At 44.1% G+C, this 20,162-nt stretch overlaps 1 protein-coding gene across 1 annotated transcript; it reads left to right on the forward strand.

Annotated features, from left to right (window-relative positions):
• The first annotated feature begins 2,493 nt into the window (after positions 1–2,493).
• Positions 2,494–7,242, forward strand: LOC136356669 (uncharacterized). Its single transcript, XM_066310913.1, has 2 exons — positions 2,494–2,799; positions 6,448–7,242. The coding sequence occupies exons 1-2, from the start codon at positions 2,494–2,496 to the stop codon at positions 7,240–7,242; spliced, it is 1,101 nt and encodes a 366-aa protein (XP_066167010.1).
• The last annotated feature ends 12,920 nt before the right edge of the window (positions 7,243–20,162 follow it).

Genomic DNA, 20,162 nt, shown 5'->3' on the forward strand with positions numbered 1-20,162 from the left:
TGTTGATGCATAATTAGTCAGAACAGTCGAAAGATAATAATGTCATCGATATAACTTATCCCAATTCTAGTATTGCTTTCAAATTAGAAAAAATGTTTTAGGGAGAAATATAGACATCATAGTACCAAGTAATGAATGAATCAATTGGAGATGAAAAGTGTATGGCTAGTTTCATCTTAATTACCTTGTCAACGAAGATGGATAATCAAAACAAAATATTAATAAATCTACAAAATGAAGGACGAATCAACTAAAGTTATACTCCCACCTTCGAAAAAAAGGTCCAATCCAAGGGATGTATCTGTACATACACATTGACCAAATACATCCCCAGAACTGTTTTTTTTTACAGAGGAGTATAACACAACTTAAAAAGCAATCGAATGTACAGTGGGTCTCATAATTCACAAAGAAAAAGACCAGAAATAAAAATGAGTGCACAAAAAAATTATAGACCAGATGGGAGCATATTATTAGAAAAAATATATTAGTGATATAACCAAATACTATGACGAATATACTGCAATTACATCAAGGTGAATGTCGAAACAAGATTTTGGCAATACTAAAAGGGGGTGGCTATCAAGCTGGAAAAGTGGATGGGTTAAGAGACAAGGAATTTTATACAGGTTCAGGCCTTCTTAATCAAGAAGTAATACCCTACTCCTGTCCAGGGATTGATCCGCCGAGTATATTATTGATTGTATGATCTGGGTGAAAATCGTGCCCCTAAAGGCACCCGGACCTCTCCTTATATAGGGGAAGGGGTCCGTATTACAAAGCACAGCCCATATTCCTAACGAAATAGGTAGTTACAGATAAAATACAATCGTAACCGACTACGATCTCGGGTATTTCCTTGACATACAAGTTTAGAATTGAACCCGAGTCCTTTTAAAGATATTCTATCTATACATGACACCCCATACCCAGTCGGACTATACATGCCGTGTAGGTATGGGGTATCCATAATCTCCACAGTAGCCCCTGAGACCTTTCCAGTCGACGAAATAGTCTTCTCTTATAATCCAAAACGAAAATCTGAGTACTCCGACTTCTTCTGCCCTGATCTCCGAGTATCAAAATCAAATACTGTGAAGGTCTGAAAATAGAAAAAAATCGGGTGCATCGACTAGATGCACCTAATTAGGTGTAGCCCCGACTATGTGATTAGTTAAAAACTAAACATATAGTCAAGGTTCGAATAACATCCAACCGAGTGGTTTTACAACCAAATGTTCCAAAGAATAACACAGCCGAGCACATGTGACATTTAATAAAACATCCACCCGACTGCTTTAGCTTTAATATACCAAAAATGGAGATATAAAGAGGCCCGAGTAAAAAATACTCCAAAGGTCCATAAATCAACACATATGACAAAAATCCGAGTAAAAACTCTCAAAGATCCATCATATGTGGTATAAATATGATATCATGACAATTGATGAGTCGAAATAGCCTAGGCTATGACTCACGCCATAATCAAAATAAGCATATAACATGCCGAGAGAATGACTATTCAAAAACCAATCATCTCAACAAAACCCAAACAGCCTTTGCAGCCTAAAAAGGCTTACAAAAGAAGTATAACACCTTTCTGTCGGGCACCTTTTTATTTGCATCATGATAATTCCAAGGAATTATCTAACTGCGTCAAAAAGGATTTTAGCAGCATTGGGCTACAATGTTGCGAGCAAGTATTACCGAAGCAAAAAGCCTAAGTCCCTAAGGATCACAACTTAGCCACGCTGATAGAAAGAAATGGGCTGAAGTACTGTTCCGGGCCTAGGCCCATTAGTACTCCCGATACCCTAATAATACCAAAAACCAAACACCGCTTCGTCTTCCCCACCGAGACTCTCGCCACTTTCCCCATTCCCCGCTACAGTGCAAAACCGCACCGGCGAAACTAGGGTTCACCGATTCGCTCAAATCCGTCCTCCAAAACTCCACAGAAATCTTCCGCGCATCCACCGCATTGATCCCCCATCCATTCCCAGCCATTTCGAAAGCAAATCGCATCATCCAATTCGCATCCATGGTGGAGGAGAGAGAAAGCTTCGAGAGTCAATGGGCGCCCTCCGACGTCACGGAGGAGAGCTTGAAGGAAATGGTAGCACACGGTGTTCTTCCGGCGAAGGAAATCATCGGGCGTCGTCCGGCGTGCGGCGAAGCATTTCCAACCCCTGACACACGTGAAGTCGTGGTATTTTCTCATTTCTTCTATGGCGGATTTTCTCTTCCAACCTCAAGATTCTTCCGGGAAATTTTGGATTTTTACGGGATCAGTTTGCATCACCTAAACCTCAACTCCATAGTCCACATTGCCAATTTTATTCATGCTTGCGAGGCTTTCCTGGGTATAAGACCGCATTTTGCCCTGTTCTGTCGCATCTTCTTCCTCAAACCCCAGTACAAAATCCCGAACCAGCTCTTCCCGAGTACTCCTGCCTTCCTCCAGTGTATCAAGATACTTGGAACTCACTTCCAATGGGAGATGAAGCTGCTCAAGCGCTTGCCCTGATGGATCGTATACTGAAGCTGAAGGAGCAGGGTCTGCAAGGGGAACAGATCACCCAGCATTTTATCAAGAGCCGGCTGGCCCCAATCAAGGAAAGATCTCGCACGGCCTTTGAATTCGACGGCAAGCATGACCCTAACCGTGAAGATCCTGAATCTCTTGAATTCAAAGTTATGAAGGAGAGAATGTATAAAATCTTCTCAAATGCAATCGTAGTCAGCTACTCGCACTTGCTGCCAGTGGTGCCGTACAATGCTTTCAACCCCCCTCCACCGGTATGTATTTAATATCTCAACCTTTCTCAAAAGCACGCTTTTATCATCTACAAAGTTGAGAAAAAAATTTGAAATTAAACTGTTTTTTGATTGATTGTGCAAAAATATGCCGGATAGCAAACGATTTGCAGAAATAAACCATCTGGAAGAGCGATACCGATGTTCGCTCCTGGAAAGTGCGATAGCGTGGTGAAATCGCTATCCGAAAGAGCGATACCGAAGTTGAGCTGGCGCTCTCGCGCAAACGAGACGCAAGACCGCAGCGGTATCGCTTTTCCCACGCGCGAGAGCACCACGTGGAGAAATCAATGCGACTACCTCGGGCGGAGCCAGCGCTCTCGCACTTTTGTTGCATGAGACCGACGTCGGTATCGTAATATGAAATCGCGAGACCGGTTATGACGCGACGGGGGAGACGTGGGCACGCGGCATCACGCTTTGCGCGCGCGAGACCGATGACGCGGCATGCGCGAGAGAGAGAAAGCCTGGTGGGCCCGCGGCGTCGCGCTTTGGGAGCGCGAGACCGGTCGCGGTTTCGCTTTAGGCGTGCGCGAGAGCGACTGTAGAGAGGGAGCGGCAGTGGGCTCGGTCTCGCAGTATGTGCGCGCGAGACCTCCCTCGCTATCGCGCTCCACATGCGCGAGAGCGTCCACCGATACCTTTATTTCCCATCCCTGTTTCTTTTTTGCTTTTTGTGCTTTTTGCACGGGTTTTTTTTTGTGCTTTTCCGACACCACATGCGCGTAGCTTTTTAGGGAGAGGTGGAGGAGCTCAGTGCACTCTTATCAGTTTACTATTTTAGTCACATCATGCCGGCCATTTGTAAGCGTTGTATCGATCGAATCCAATGCGCTCACGGGTTAAATTGAGAGGAGAGGAGATGGTCCTCACAGAGGAAGACAGAAGGGAATGAACTGAGGAGGAGAGGCAGAGCAAGAGAAGAGAAGAGAGGAGGCAGTGCAGGCAGTGGAGAGAAGGAAAAAAAGACACGTAAGTTGATTAGTTTTCTATTAGGACAAATTCATACGATGAGGATTTAGAAAATTTTAGTTCACGTAGTTAATATTTGTTTTTAATTATGTTAGTGAAAAATTTAGTTATGTATTAGTTAGTACTACATTATATTTTGTTAGGTCGTATGTAAAAATACAAATGTAGAAAGTTAATAGAGTCGATTCGGGTTAAAAAATAGGTAGACATAATTAATTTATAAGGTACAAAAGTATAATATAAGTTACAATTAATTGGTACGTAGTAGTAATTATGTGACAAAATTAATTAGTAGTTCATGTGATGTTTAATTTTATATATACGGCCAATATTATATGTAACAAATGAAAAAAACTGAAATATCAATAGTTATATTTGTAGTTATTGATATTGATATTAATAGTATTGATAATTATTAAATGTGGTAGAAAAATTAAATTAAAGTTGTAATTAATTTGTAGTAATTTTAAGTTACAATTAATTAGTAGTTCATGTAGTTATTTATTTAGTAAGAAATGGAAAAGGTATAAATATTCGTTAAGTAGCGGGAAATATATGGTGTGCTTAAACACATGCTTAACATTGTAGGTAGTTATGAATGAACAAAGAAATGCAGTAGTACGAAGAACTTTGAAATTGGGACTTTTATATGAGCAAATTGGTTGAAAAGAAGAAGGCAAGACAAGGTATGGTACTATAATGGAAGACAATTTGTAATTAATAGACAGTTTGTAATTTATTTGGTATTGTAACTAAAGTGCAGTTAAATAAATTTATGTCATGGCAACTAGTTTTAAACTATAATAAATTGGTAGTTATGATTAATTTGATTATGTAATTAATGAAGTGAAGTTGAACTTAGTTCTATTAATTTATCATGTTATGATTAATTTATAGATAATTTTGTACTAACTGATAGTTACAAATATTTTGTATTTAAGTAAAGTTACGGTCCGTTAGATAATTTATATAATTTATAGTTAAAGTTCTAATATATTAAATGTACTCATCCAAATTTGCAATATTAGTATTGTTTCAGAGGTCATATCTAAGTATGTACAAACAGTCTGTAGCAAAGAACATGATGCGGCTAAATGAGTGTCGTTGTCCTAGATAAAGAATAGAAAGAGCTAACCAAAATGATTTTTAACTTAGCTTTCGTCAATGTTTCTTCGGTGCAAGTAGTCATTTGCTGTATTAAACTTAATTGATTGTATAATTAATTTGTTAGTTAAACATATGGATTATGCAGTGAACTAAACTTTGAGGCAGCAATTGTTATACGAGCAAGCTGGTTATAAAGGAGTAGGCGGGATCTGATAAACGTAGGTAAATATTAAAGACTTCATATTTATGTACGATATGGTATGGTTGTGTTGTTTTAAGTATTACATACTCTTTTATTTAAATTAATTGCCATAGTTATGTTTAATTACGTGTTTTAATTAATTAATTTGTATTAATATTATTGTCATGTGTTTATTTTTTATGTCAAAGTTGTAGTACAATTATAAATAATGAATTGCATTGTCATGTATTCGTAAGTAAATAATTTATGTTTACGTAATTATTTATTTATAATTTTTTATTACAAGTACATGATTTTTGGTTAAATACAGTGGAAATATAAGTAAGTAGTTATTGATAAAGAATATTTATTCAAAAAAACAGTATGCGTGTAAAGTAATTTTGGTCGTGAATAGGACACGTTTGTTCTGTAAGACTTCCATACGGAGTAGTCTGTGTTTTCTACAATGGCAGGAATGTCGGTATTTAGAGTGTATTTCGGTGAAGGTGAAATTATGGAAAATGAAAGTGGTGTCGATCTGAGCAACTTTAGGCAATGCACACTATACCATCCAAATCCTGACACACTTACCATGCCCGAAGTTTGGTACTGGTTAACTAGCACATTTTCTTTAGATCCGGGTATATATAGTGTTAACGTGAGGGTTATGTGGAGCCGATCGGCCAACAACATAAAATGGGAGTTAAAAAATGTGACACGGAGTAAGGCCTGGCAGGATTGGCTCGCTGGCTGTAGGAGACGGGGATATGAATATGTCATGCTGGTGCAAGCATGTCAAGGAAGAGTCCCCACGGAGAGCGCAGCGGGGCAATCCAACAATCGTGAGGAGATGGGTCTAGTTCACACGAAGAAGATGAAGTTGTAGCTCCCCATCATGGTGGCGATGTTGGTCCTGACATTCAAAATCTATCCATACAAGGAGATGAAGTGGTCAACCGCCATCCAACTGGTGAAGCCGATGAAGGGGAGGACATACCTGCTATAGTTGAAGAAATTGAGAGGGTGGACCGACATGCAGTCGAAGATGAGGAAAACCTCGCTGCTGAAGAGAATGATGACGAAGATGAACAAGAAGTTGAGGAAGTACCTATGCCTGCTTCGTGGAACCTTGAAGACCCTGGTTATATTGCAGAAAACTCTTGTCATGATTCAATATGGTTCTACGGGGATGGCCAAATCAATCTGGGTGCAATGTTCCGTGACAAAATTGGGTTGCAAGACGCAGTGAAGTCATGGTCATTCTAGATGCAAAGGCAGTTCAGGGTTGTGAAGTCTAACAAGACTGAGTACACGGTCGTCATGGTCACGTGCCAAAGTACGAGTCTTACTGGATTGTGTCCAAATTGCAGGAACACTCCTGTCTGATTCGGAATACTAGGGAGTCGCACCGCAACTTGACCGCGGCGTACGTCGCGAACAAGTACTACAAGGAAATTATTGAAGGTGATGACCTGCCTGTGCGGCACATAATAAAACTGGTGGAGAAAGGTGAACAATACACAATTAGTTACCACAAGGCTTGGAGGGCGAAGCAGAAGGCCATGGAGAAAAGATATGGGACATTTGAGGAAGCATATGACACATTGCCACAGATGCTAAACATTCTAAAGAGCAGGAACCCTGGGACCTATGTTGCTGTGCAGGATTGGGAGTCAATTCGTCCTCCAAATTATCTTGTGATGCAACGGGCATTCTTTGCATTCGGAGCATGCATTCATGTGTTCAAGTGCTCGAGGCCGGTGCTGTGTGTCGACGGTACTTTCCTATCTGGGAAGTACCGAGGCCAGATATTAACAGCCATTGGTGCGGATGCGAACATCCAGATAATTCCGGTAGCTTTTGCTTTTGTTGAAAGCGAGAACTACGAAAGCTGGTTGTGGTTCTTGCAACATCTTAAGTGGGGAGTGGTGCAAAAACACACATCGATATGTATCATCCATGACTGGAATGCCGGTCTGTTGAAGGCAATCAAAGAGCTCCAGGAGGATGGTGATGGTGCATACTACTGGCCTGACATGCATAGCCGTTGGTGCATGCGGCACATGGGGGCCAATTTTTTCAAACAATTCAACAGCCGGCGGCTGATGAACATGTTCAAGCGGTTGTGCAAGGAAAATCAGTCTACAAAGTTCGATGAGCTTTGAAAACAACTTGACGAGGGGACAAGGACACATATCCGGTCAAAGCAGACCAACAACAACCCGCAGGATGTACATGTCCCCCAGGCCCTGGAACCAATGGATGATCTTATTCCATCAAATGGAAAGAAGCGTAGGTCATCAAAGAATATCAAATGCTTTACCCATTGGATTGAGTGCAAGCCGAATGATAAGTGGGCACTCTTGCATGACACTAATGGGGCTAGGCATGGCATAATGACCACTAATCTTGCAGAGGCGTACAATGCGGTTCTTCGCAAATTAAGGCCTTTACCTCTAACTGCTATTGTAGAAGGCATTATGCACAGGACAACGATGTGGATGAGGACGAGGCGGGCCATAGCGTTGCAACAAATGTCTAACACACAAACACCTTTCTGCAAAAAGATGGCAGAGTACCTCCAAGAGAAGGCTGAGTGTCACACCCTGAAGTTCTTTTCCCAAGCCTAAATTGAATTTATAAATCACCTCGAGAAAATACCGGTGTGAAAGCAAGAGTGAAACCCTAATAAATTAATGCAAATAATAATCGAAATTGGCATGTGGAATTTTTCTTGAGTTCTACATGTCGAAATATGCTAACAAGATTTTTAGTGGAATTTTCAAAGCTTTAGAAATAATTTTAACCAATTAAAAATGAGCACAAGCAATATTCCAAATTTTTTATTTATAGTAATTAATAAGTCTTGAATTAAATAAGTGGTAAATCTTAAATTGAATTTGTAAAAATAGGATGGACGTTGTTTCAAAGGGCGTCCAGATTTGGACGCTGTTCTAAGAAGTGTTCAGAGGTGGACGCTGTACCGAAGCACGTCCAGGCTCAGTTTGGGGCGCCCATGCCGCCATGCGGAGAGGCGCCATCGTCGACTCTCCTCTTCTCGGGCCCAATGTTGGTGCAGGGCTCGGGCAAGGTGTTGCCATGCCCGCCGTTCACCTCGACTCCGGGAGACTGCAATAGCCGCCTTCCGGCTTCCACCTCCACAACGTCAGGAATCTGCCGTTGCAGTTCACCTCAACTCACCTCGAAGGCTCTCGAATCCGGAGAGGACGCCGCCGCTTTCTGCCTTCACGCCGGGAGGTCGCAGCCGCTATCCACGTTCTGGTTGAGTCATGCTGGAACAAAAACCCACTCGTGCCGGCTTGTGCTGCGTCGTCTGTCCGCCCCTCTTGGTTCCTACCAGCAAGTCCAGGCATCGCCTCACTCCAGGTGGCTGGCCGAGCAAGTATGCTCAATTCATAGATCTTGGTATTCAGGTGTATATGTTCTGCAATAGAAAGTTTAGAAAGAATGCAAAATTACGAAGGGTACGACGCAAACATCCTCCTTCTATCAGATCATCTGTCGCCCGATGACTTCCAATCTCTGGCCTGTTGCAAAAGGAAAAAAAAAGCATCGATCGAAGACATCGCATGCAGTTCATCTGGCGACCGCTTCTCAAGATTCAGTCAGCAGAGAGCTCGATGCGTAGTAAACAATGGACCAGAACAAAAACCAAACTAATCAAATATCTCAAAATAAAAGTGGTGGCTGTTCACATATGACCCCGAGTAGAGTGTCCGTCATGTGGAATAGTGGAAGCATTGAAGGAGGGCCGGGGGATGGCGACCCTGTCTGGCAGATCAGGTAGAGAGCGGTGCCTGCTCGGCAAGCAAGCAATCAACGAGAGACAATAGTCTGCATAGGAGTAACGAGGCAGAGTTCGACCATTGTGTGATTGGATCCAAAGTCCAATCTTAGTCCGGTGAATTGGACGGCTCTTTGGGGTCTTCAACTGCAGCATTATGGACGCCCTTGTAAGAAGCGTCCCCATCTGGACATTGTCTACAACAGCGTCCACACCTGGACGCCCTATGCAATAGCGTCCTTCCTATTTTCGTAAAAATTGACTTTGCTTTATTATATATTTAATTTCTGCATTATTAATTATTATGAATAAAAAATTCGGAGCAATATTTAATCCCAGGAAAATTCATTTCCTTCTTTTTCTTTTTCTTTTTCCCCTTTTTCTTTTTCGAATGGGCCGCCGCCGTGCATCCCGCAACCGCCGCCGCCAAATCGCGCCTGCGCCTCCCGGGCCACGTTGCCCACGTCGCCGCCCGCGCCTGCTTTCCCCGCGACCCCGTGCCCACTCCCTCTCTCTCTCCCGCCCGCGCCCGCGCCGAAACGGCCGATATTCAATTTTGAATCCCGCCGGCCACGCCCTCTCTCCCCCTTCCCACTACTCCGGTGAAATCGGGCCGCTCCTGGCCACGTCCGAGCCCTCTTTCCCCTATTTAAGCATCCCCGCTCTCCCCTCTCTCTTTTTCTCCATTTCGCCGAGCTCTCCCGTGACCTCTATCGCCCTAGCGTCGTCGCCCTCCTCTCCGCCGCCACCGCCGCCGCTCCGGTAGCCGCTAGCCGCCGCGCCGAGCCGCGCCGAGCTGCTGTCGGGTTCGCAAGCCCGAGGGCCACGCCGTCCGCCTCTCCGCCGCCGCTTTCCGCCACGGGAACCCCGTTCGCACCGCGCGCCGGTGAGCTCCGCCATGGCCGCCGCCTTCAGCTGGCGTCCTCGCCCTCTTCCATCTTCCTCTCTCTCTAACCCCTTTCTTCGTGTTCGCTAGGTGGTTCCGAAGCTCGTCCCGCCGTCGCCATCGCCCTCCGTCGCTCACCGTCGTCAATCATCGTTGGTGAGGCCCCTCCTCCTCTTCCTCTCTCTCTCTCTCTCTCTCTCTCTCTCTCTCGCCGCTTAGCCGCCACGCTGCCGCCTAGCCGCTTAGCCACCGCTGTCGCCGTCCGCGTCGCCGCGACGCCGCCACCCTCCGCCGCCGGCCGGTCGCCGCCTTGCGCCACCGCTACGTCGAGCCGCGCTGCCGTGCGCCATGGCCGCCAGGCCGGTTTGAGCCGCCCGTGCGCGCCGGCCACGCGCTTCCGCCGCCATTCGATCTACCCTCGGGTAGATCGGGGCCGTCCAACCCCGCCGCCCGCGTGGCTGCCACGTGGCCGCCATGTGTGCGCCGCATCGGCGCCACGTGTGCACCACGTGGTGCGCCGCTCCTCCCCGGTCCGTGGACCCGGTCCACCGTGGATTTTAATTATTGCGGAATAAATCAATTAAGGATTTTTCTGGTTATAGTAAAAACACAGCGAATCTTCTAAAATTCATATCTAATTCATCCGAGCTTCATTTAAGCCCATTCAAGTCTCAGTAAATCAAGAAAAATGCATAGAATCCATTAAAAATGGTTTTGTTCTCTGTTTCAGTAGTCTTATAGCTTGTTTGTATTGTTTGCTTTTGTATGTCGCTTAGATTCCGGCTCTCCCGACGCTCCGGTGTACTTTGAAATAGTTGCCGAGGTTCCCCCAGCAGCAGAGCAAGGCAAGTCATGCTTGTCACTTGAACATGTTGATCCTATATTGCAAATGCTCTACCATTTTCCTTTAAATACTGCATTGTTTTATAATAATACTATGAGATGTTTACCTGCTGTTACAGCCATACTACTTTTGTACCATGCTCCTTTGTTAGCTTGGGATATAACATGACTAGAGATTGGACTAGGGATTGCTTAGCCATGCTTAGTTTAACTAGCACACCGTGGGGGAAATCACATTAATTCATAGACTTCAGGTTCTAGTGTTGGTGTTGGATTAAAGCCACCGTCCTGGTGTTAGTCAATTAAAATATACCTTATGGTGGGCTGTGGGTGCATGGTTTTGATGGTCGCGCCCATGGCACTTAAGGACCGGTTCGCGGGAAACCCTGGAAAAATTCCTCGTACTTACCACAAGCCAGCGTGGGCAACGGCTGGGCTTGTAGTGTAGCTTTCCTCTAGTTGACGCATTCAGGCAAGGGTGGGCATGATGGAGCGGGGCGGGCCCTACGACGGCCTCTGTCGCTTCCGAATTTACCTAGGCACGAGAGGGGACTGCTCATTGCCCGCTGGGGACGGGAGTGAAACCTGAGGTGTGGTGTGCTTGGCTAGAGGGGGTTATGCGAAGGGTCCTGTCACGGCCTCTTTTTGGTATGTCGTGGTGGTATGTCGGTGCACGGAAACGTGTCATGGGGCTGTGTCTTGTGGGTACAATTGTACACCTCTGATCAGAGTGAAGCTATTCGAATAGCCGTGCCCGCGGTTATGGGCAGTCAACCAGATTCACCGTGATTAGTCTCACCCTAGTCTAGTCTAATGGAATTGATTAATTCAGGTGGATGGTTGGGCCTGTCGCAATGTGGTGTAGCGTTGGACAGTTGATGGTTAATATTGAGTAATTATTACAACTGTTTTACTGCTTTCAACTACCGTCTTTAAATGCTCGCTTTATGCAAATGAACCGCTCAAGCTGTCCTTCGATTATATCCTGCATCATACCCTCTATTCCGATATGACTCGCTGAGTACGGGGGTTGTACTCAGTCTTGCTCTATTTTCCCCAAAACCCCAGAGTTTTAGTACGCGTCAGATGGCGGCTTCTCCGAGGAATAGGCTTCGTCCGTGCCGTCGAGGATGCCTGTGGAGTGGTGTTCCAACTGCGGTCCAAGTCAAGGCTTAGCTCCAGTTATCTTTTAATTTTCCGCTGCATTTATGTAAGACTTTTATAATGTTTGTAAGACGTGGATCTGTATGTCAACTTTGTTGTTTGTGTACCCCGGCCGGTCCTGGACGGGGGTTTTAATGCACATTCTGCTTGGAATTCTATTCGGGAATTTCTGGGCGTGACACTGAGAAGGCAAGATTTCACACGGTCATTACCACTGGGAACGTCAGACGAAGGTGGGAAGTCACATGTCGCACTAAGGGGGGTTTTGGATCTTCTAATGGGGTCATCACGCATGAAGTTACTCTAGGGCACGAATCTGATAACACATGTTCGTGCTTTTGCAATAAGCCGAAGCTTCTTCATAAGCCATGTAGCCATGTCCTGGCCGCGTGCGCTAAAATTAAGCTTGATTCAACATCATACGTGTCGACGTTCTACCTAAAGGATAGAGTTCTGAATGCATGGAGTGCTGAGATCCTCGGGTGGAGGTCCCTCCAACACTTAGTCGAAACTGGGGGTGATAAAAGGATCTATGTGCCAGACTTGGTTTTGTTGAAGGCTGGTAAGGGTAGAAGACTGTTAACAGTGAAATTTGGTAATCGGCAAAGACGTCATCAGCTTAGAATCATTATCGGCTGCAGCATCTCGGAATCAGCCGATGGGAGTTATCAAGTCGCCAATAGTCGGATTCCTGCTATATTCGGTTAAGGAAATCAATCTACTAAAGGAAGCTTATCTCTAAGTGACCGAGTTTAAAGAGGATGCGGCATGGCAGTTTATCTATTAATTAGGAATAGTTTGTTAGTTTCCTTTTATCTTTAGGAAAGTGTGTTTAGTGTCCGATAAGGACTTTATATTTTCCTTTTATCTTTAGGTTAGTTTCTTTCTTGTCTGACAAGGACTTGTATCAACCCATGGGTATAAATATGTATACCCGGGGTCTATGTAATCTATCGCTACGATCAATATATTTCGGCGCATCGCCACCCTTTTACCTTTTCTACTTTTGTTTTTTACGTTCCGGCGGAACTTGGCACCCGACGCGGGGCTGCATCGTCTTCGATCTCCGGCGAAGGGATAAGTCCAATGTTCAAGGCTGCATCAGTACATTCGACCTCTTGGATTGCTCTGGTTTGGATGATATATTTGCCTACCTATTTATCATATGTCTCTATTAATCTAGTCTTAGCATATCAATTTAGCTCTATCGGCTGCTTCTCGTTTTAGGGTTTCTACCGGTATCGGCTAAATCGCGTTGCTAGATTAGATTAGCTTAGGCATCTACCACCCTGAAAATCAGTCATCGGCTTGATTGTCTAGATATTATGTTTCTTTTCATACTTAGTGCTGCATCAGTTAAGTTTTATCTACTAAGTCGTGCTTAGAACCATAATCTCTAGCCTGCTTATTGATTGCCAATAAGGGTTTCATCGGGGTTTCAGTCGGTGAGTTATCTGGACGTTGCATCGGCTCATGAGGATTGCATATACATATAAGTTGGATTTAGCCGATGACAACAAAGGTTTCATTGTTTAATCTAATCTTGTGGATTTCATGACATCGGACCTCCAGCCGATGTGTGCTTTAACCTTCGGATCGATGCTTATTTATCATATCATTGCTAGCCGATTGGTTTATATTGGATTATATTGTTATTTTATTACATCATCATCAGCCGATTGCCTTTATATCATTATCTACATTGGACATATAGCCGATCGCTTAAACCCTATCGCTATCGGCTGGTATCGGCATCGGCTGTTATCGGCTATCGGCTGGAACTACTCCATCGGCTTGTCAGCCAATCGGCTGTTTTGATCTACTATTTGCATATCTTGTCAGTTGCAGAATCAAACTGACTGGCACGCCCGCATCTCATCATATTCGGACCTGCACTGGAGCTAAGCAGATCTCCCAGGCCGGTGTGTTTGATTTTTTTTCGTCAACACAGATTGGCACGCCTAGTGGGACCATGAATTTTATATCCACATGTCTGAAGAAGAAGTCAATGCCAAGATCATTCAATCTCGGCTCGGGGGGCAAGCACATCAGTATCAGCTCATGAAAGCCGATTACAAGATCAGACAGAAGAGAATTTTGGAGCATGAGTCCTCATACTCCAAAACTGGGGGGCATGTGTTAACAGTGAAATTTCGTAATCGGCAAAGATGTCATCTGCTTAGAATCATTATCGGCTGCAGCATCTTGGAATCAGCCGATGGGAGTTATCAAGTCGCCAATAATCGGATTCCTGCTATATTCGGTTAAGGAAATCAATCTACTAAAGGAAGCTTATCTCTAAGTGACCGAGTTTAAAGAGGATGCGGCATGGCAATTTATCTATTAATTAGGAATAGTTTGTTAGTTTCCTTTTATCTTTAGGAAAGTGTGTTTAGTGTCCGATAAGGACTTTATATTTTCCTTTTATCTTTAGGTTAGTTTCTTTCTTGTCCGACAAGGACTTGTATCAACCCATGGGTATAAATATGTACACCTGGAGTCTATGTAATCTATCGCTACGATCAATACAATTCGGCGCATCGCCACCCTTTTACCTTTTCTACTTTTGTTTTTTACGTTCTGGCGGAACTTGGCACCCGACGCGGGGCTGCATCGTCTTCGATCTCCGGCGAAGGGATAAGTCCAATGTTCCGTCGGCCCGGGCAATTGTCTCATCTACGTCGGCGTCGTTCAAGGCTGCATCAGTACATTCGACCTCTTGGATTGCTCTGGTTTGGATAATATATTTGCCTACCTATTTATCATATGTCTCTGTTAATCTAGTCTTAGCATATCAATTTAGCTCTATCGGCTGCTTCTCGTTTTAGGGTTTCTGCCGGTATCGGCTAAATCGCGTTGCTAGATTAGATTAGCTTAGACATCTACCTCCCTGAAAACTCAGTCAACAGCTTGATTGTCTAGATATTATGTTTCCTTTCATACTTAGTGCTGCATCAGTTAAGTTTGATCTACTAAGTCGTGCTTAGAACCATAATCTCTAGCCTGCTTTTTGATTGCCAATAAGGGTTTCATCGGGGTTTCAGCCGATGAGTTATCTGGACGTTGCATCGGCTCATAAGGATTGCATATACATATAAGTTGGATTTAGCCGATGACAACAAAGGTTTCACTGTTTAATCTAATCTTGTGGATTTCATGACATCGGGCCTCCAGCCGATGTATGCTTTAACCTTTAGATCAATGCTTACTCTATCATATCAATGCTAGCCGATTGGTTCATACTAGACTATATTATTGTTATATTTTATTATCAGTAGCCGATTGCCTATATATCATTATTTACTAAAGTGTTAGAATCTACATTGGACGTATAGCCGATTGCTTAAACCCTATCGCTATCGGCTGGTATCGGCATTGGCTATTATCGGCTATTGGCTGGAACTACTCTATCGCCTTGTCAGCCGATCGGCTGTTTTGATCTACTATTTGCATATCTTGTCAGTTGCAGGATCAAACTGACTGGCACGCCCGCATCTCACCAATCTTTGGACCTGCACAGGAGTTAAGCAGATCTCCCAGGCCGGCGTGTTTGATTTTTTTCATCAACAAAGACAAACACGGCTTAAGAAATGATATGGATGCATCCAAAGCGGGAGGGCTTGTGAGGCGATGTGAGGATTGTCTTCAGTACGGGCACCGCACTAGAGATTCCTTTGGCAACAACGTGCGAGAAGGAATAGAAGGGGCTCTCGGGGTGCTCATGATAGGGAGGAAGGAAACCTGCAGTAGTTATAACCTACACTGTTCAGTTATTTATGTTCGGTCATGATATGTTTGCTGCATGACATTGTATTTCAATAAGTTTGTAATATGTTAGTCAATAAGTATGTGTAATATTTATTTCAATAAGTTTGTAATATGTTAGTCAATAAGTATGTTTAATATTTATTTGATTATGGTAATGTTGTAAGATTTTATCGTAAGGTGTTACCAAGTTTGTAACATTTGTAAACCTACTGTTGTACTATTTATTTCAATGATACGTGTCGAGTTTGTACTTGTACTATGAGAAAAATTTATTCCTTAATTTAATGCATTATATACTTTTTCGTATGTGCACTTGATGAAATTTCTAATTTACCCTTCATGATGCACATGCAGATATGGAAGAGGAATGGCCTTACCCGTTGCTTAGCAAAGAGATCGATGCACGACATCATGCAAAGAAGATATCTGATGGAAATTCATGCTCTAGTCTAGTTGTCCTGATTCCACGTACAGCCGGATGGTGGGGGATTGATCCACGATGGAAGCCGAGGTGCATAAATGGTTAAAGTTTGCAACATCATGATATCGTACTATAGCATTGCCTAATGTGACTAATAAATTTCCTCATAGGTTGTCAGCTGCAGGTCTTCTTACCTGCGTTTAGATGACGCGGGCAAGGATGCATTACGATGCTAGAGAACCTAAACAAAAACAAATGGGGGCACATAGCAAACGACGACAAAATATCGACAAGTCCCTACTTATGGCACTGGTTGATAGGTGGAGGCCAGAGACACATACATTCCATCTACCGTGCGGAGAAATGACCATAACTTTGCAGGATGTGTCCATGCTCACGGGGCTGCCACTAGCCGGCCAGGCAATTGTACGTCCGGACCCTCCGGAAGATTGGAGAGATGATATTGTATCATGATATGCCTGTATTTTGCCACGGTACGCTACCGGTGATACAGACGACGATGAGGACAAAATATTTTTCTCTGAAAAAGAAACTCATGGCCCCACATTGAAGTGGTTGTCACAGTTTGAGGTAATTTAATATTTGTAATTAAGGCATATTCCGTTCACATTCACATATCTGACAACACATTGTTTTTTTGTTAGGTGCGATATATGCCCCGACGATGTCCAGGAGTACCAACTGACGTTATACCTTGAGGCTTATCTACTTTGGCTATTTGGTTGGGTCATGTTCACCGGCTCGCACGGGAACACTGTGGACGCCAGGCTAATCCCCCTTGCTCGCCAAATTGCTGAAGGTAATATAGCGCCTTCTGCATAGTTTAGCTGGGGATCAGCCGTCCTTGCAGCCACATACCATGGATTCTGCGACGCATGTATTAAGACCGGACAAAGGGAGGCGATTTTCACGGGGTGTCCACTTTTGGTCATGTTGTGGTCGTACGAGCGCTTCTCGTTCAGACGTCCATACATGAGCGTGGCCGTGGCCCACAAGGACGATTACACTGACGCAGTTGATGATCGTCCTACCTTCGGTACTCGCTGGTGCTACGGACCAGTACGTATGCTTGCATTAAAGGAATATTTATGTCATTTGAATGATATTGCATAACTAAATCTACAATCTCTTATCGTGCAGCCACAGTGGGCGAGAATCCAGGTGCACAATGTGTACGAGTACTTCACCGAGGCGTTCGAAAGCCTTAGGGAAAACGAAGTTCGGTGGACTCCGTACACGAACGAAGAGGCTATTTTGCGTGCACCACATGGAGTAAGCATCTTATGTTACCACGATGAAGCGTACTGGATGACACGAAAAATGCTGGTGTACGACATATTCGTCGAGGGGTATAATGTTCAAAGGGTAATGCGTCATATGGGACTGTACCAACAAGTCCCAGTTCCTATTGGACTTCACCTTCCACCAGATGTAAACACGTATGTTGTTATTTCAATCCTGTCTAATTTCTGTGCAGTAAAAATTTTCAGATATAACTAACAGCTAATTGTTGTATTTTTGTTGCAGGCAAAAGAGGCAAGCTGACAACAGGTTTCATCGATCTATGCACTCAAGGATGACCCCATGGATAGAGGCGTGGTCACAGGCCTTGAATGATGCCGTCCAGGAGACCAGGGCATACGACCACAACACTTACGAACAATACATGGCCTGGTACTCATCGCAGACTCGCATCCGGCTACTTGCACCCGAGGACCCCGACGAGCGAGGTCCACCAACAATTGATCAAATATATGATATGCAGCTAGCACCCCCCGCTCACTTGACGGTACTACTAGCATTTAAATATTTCGTTGCATCGGTGTGTCCTTATACATGGGGTTCAACTTTCTAACATTGTTGCTACGCTCCATGCAGACCGACATTGCAAGGGAGTTAGTAAGGGATGCGAAGACATTGTGGGAGAAGCTCAGAGATGGAATGGCGGGTACCAACCAGGAAGTTATGGCCCCGGTCGACTCCCTGCGTAGAAAAGGAAAGCGAATCATGCGGCTCGCATCGTGCTGACATTCCTCGGACGTCTATACTCCGGTAACATCAAGAAGGACGATCGAGCCAATGCCGGAGCGTCCCTCTACCTCTTCCCGGCCGTCCACCTCTGCCCGCCCTTCAGCCTCCGCGCGACGATCCAGTGATGGTTGTGCAGGAGTAAGGTCAACTTCGTTTCGTGAGCCACCCACTATTCCGACTATCCCAGAAATCACTGACATTTCGGAACGTCTAGGAGGATTTGGTTCAACTCAAGGTAAAATACGTTATTGCAGAATGCTAAAATAAATGCCATTTATATTAAAGACTAATTTATTCGTTCGCAGCACAACCGGAACGGGTACCCCCGCATAGTTCTACGCCCATCACCTCTCAATGGCAGGGTGGGTTTGCGTCGTTTGCTGGTACGGGATAGCTCATCAATATGCTAATTTTTTCCCAATTGTTTATGTGAAATGACTAAATGATGTTTTCCAATTGATGACAGAGGGAACGCGAATGGTCTGTCCCGTGCCTCATATGCCTCATGCAATGCCACAAATGATTTCTCAAATGGCTCCCGATGTGCCAACCTCACACTGGCAAGGAGGATTTGCACCATTTGCAGGTCCGTGTACATTCAGTACCATATTGGCATGCATATGTCCACTCGTAATTTTACTTTTTGCTTATATTAATTGCATATACAGGGACTAGCCAAGGTATCCCTACCATACCCCAAATGCCTGCTGATTTTATCAGACAAAGAGGGTTTACGTCGTTAGGCGGTCAGTCTCCCCTTACATCTAATTTCATATTTTTTTTATTATTTCAATTTATTAATTTTTCATGTATATGAATCTTATTGACTATTTACTTCCTGATATTAACAGGGCCTACTCAGTCAGTTCCACTGCATGCACCTACATATGTCACCAACCCATGGCAAGGACAATCCATGGATTACGGTGGTACGCACAGCCATCATTCTCCATACACATATATCGATGGCACATTCATGCCATACATGACTCCCACTTCAACTTAAGACAATAACTCCGTGACACTTTATATGGATGCAAGGCACGTCGTTTGGTGGTGGAGTACAGGGTTATATGGACTTGTTGCAACAAGGTGATTGGCTATTTGGTCAATATTCCTCGCATCCTCATGAAATTCCATATATGCAAGCACCGTCAACAGGTTTGGATTTTTTTTTTTTGTGTTATTGTTGTTTCCTCCAGCTTTGATAATTTCATTGATATCTACATTGCTTCTGTAGGGTCATTTCGCCCTGAACTAATGTCAGGGTTTAGGCCTTACACTGCATCGTACGGCGACATGTCCAGCTTCGGTGGAGGGTCGTCATCGGTACCCAATGAGCTTCGGACTTCACAAACTGATGATGCGCCCCAAGTGACACAGCCCACACAACCAGAGGTTGGGGAAGGAAACGACAATGACCCGCGCAGATCTAACCGTGAGCGCCATGAGCCAAACCGTCTGTCCCTCTCAGGCCCTCGACATGCCGCAGGACAAAGGAAAAAAACTACAAAAAAGCAAGGTGGACCATCTAGGACTACGACTGACCATGACGATGATGACGAAAAGAAGTGAACATTATGTCTTTCAGTTCACTGGCAACCCTATCTGAACCTTGCTATGATTTTGGCTTATTCTTCATGTTATTTGTACTGCAATGAACATTATTTATTCGTACTGCTTATTCTTCATGTTATGTATGATGTTTCGTAGTTCATAAATATCTCATATTTATATGCCCTATTTTGTAGCCAGTTAACACATATGATTTTTGGTTAACTATTAATTTTTTGTACGAGAGCTAACAAAAATAATAGTCCCACAAACTAAATTAATAGTGCAGTGTCGATGTTACTCGTGCGGTTAAAATTGCATATTACTTTAACTTTTTACTACTATGACTTAAATTGCCCACTAATTTCTTTTCACAGAGATGCAACGATACGCACCTAAAATGGCATCCTCTCTTTCCAATCACGGGACATGCGCCAGAGCATCAAATCATTCACAATTAAACTTTCAAGATTTCGCTGCGCTGCGCCGAAAGTGACTTCGTCGCTTTGTAATTAATAAAGCAAATAGTTATGCAGCATGTGCCGCTGAAAGTGACGGTGTCGCTTTGCAATTATTGTCATCACGAGTGAAA

Source organism: Oryza sativa, chromosome 5 (genome assembly GCF_034140825.1).
Source record: "Oryza sativa Japonica Group chromosome 5, ASM3414082v1".
NCBI lineage: Eukaryota > Viridiplantae > Streptophyta > Magnoliopsida > Poales > Poaceae > Oryza > Oryza sativa.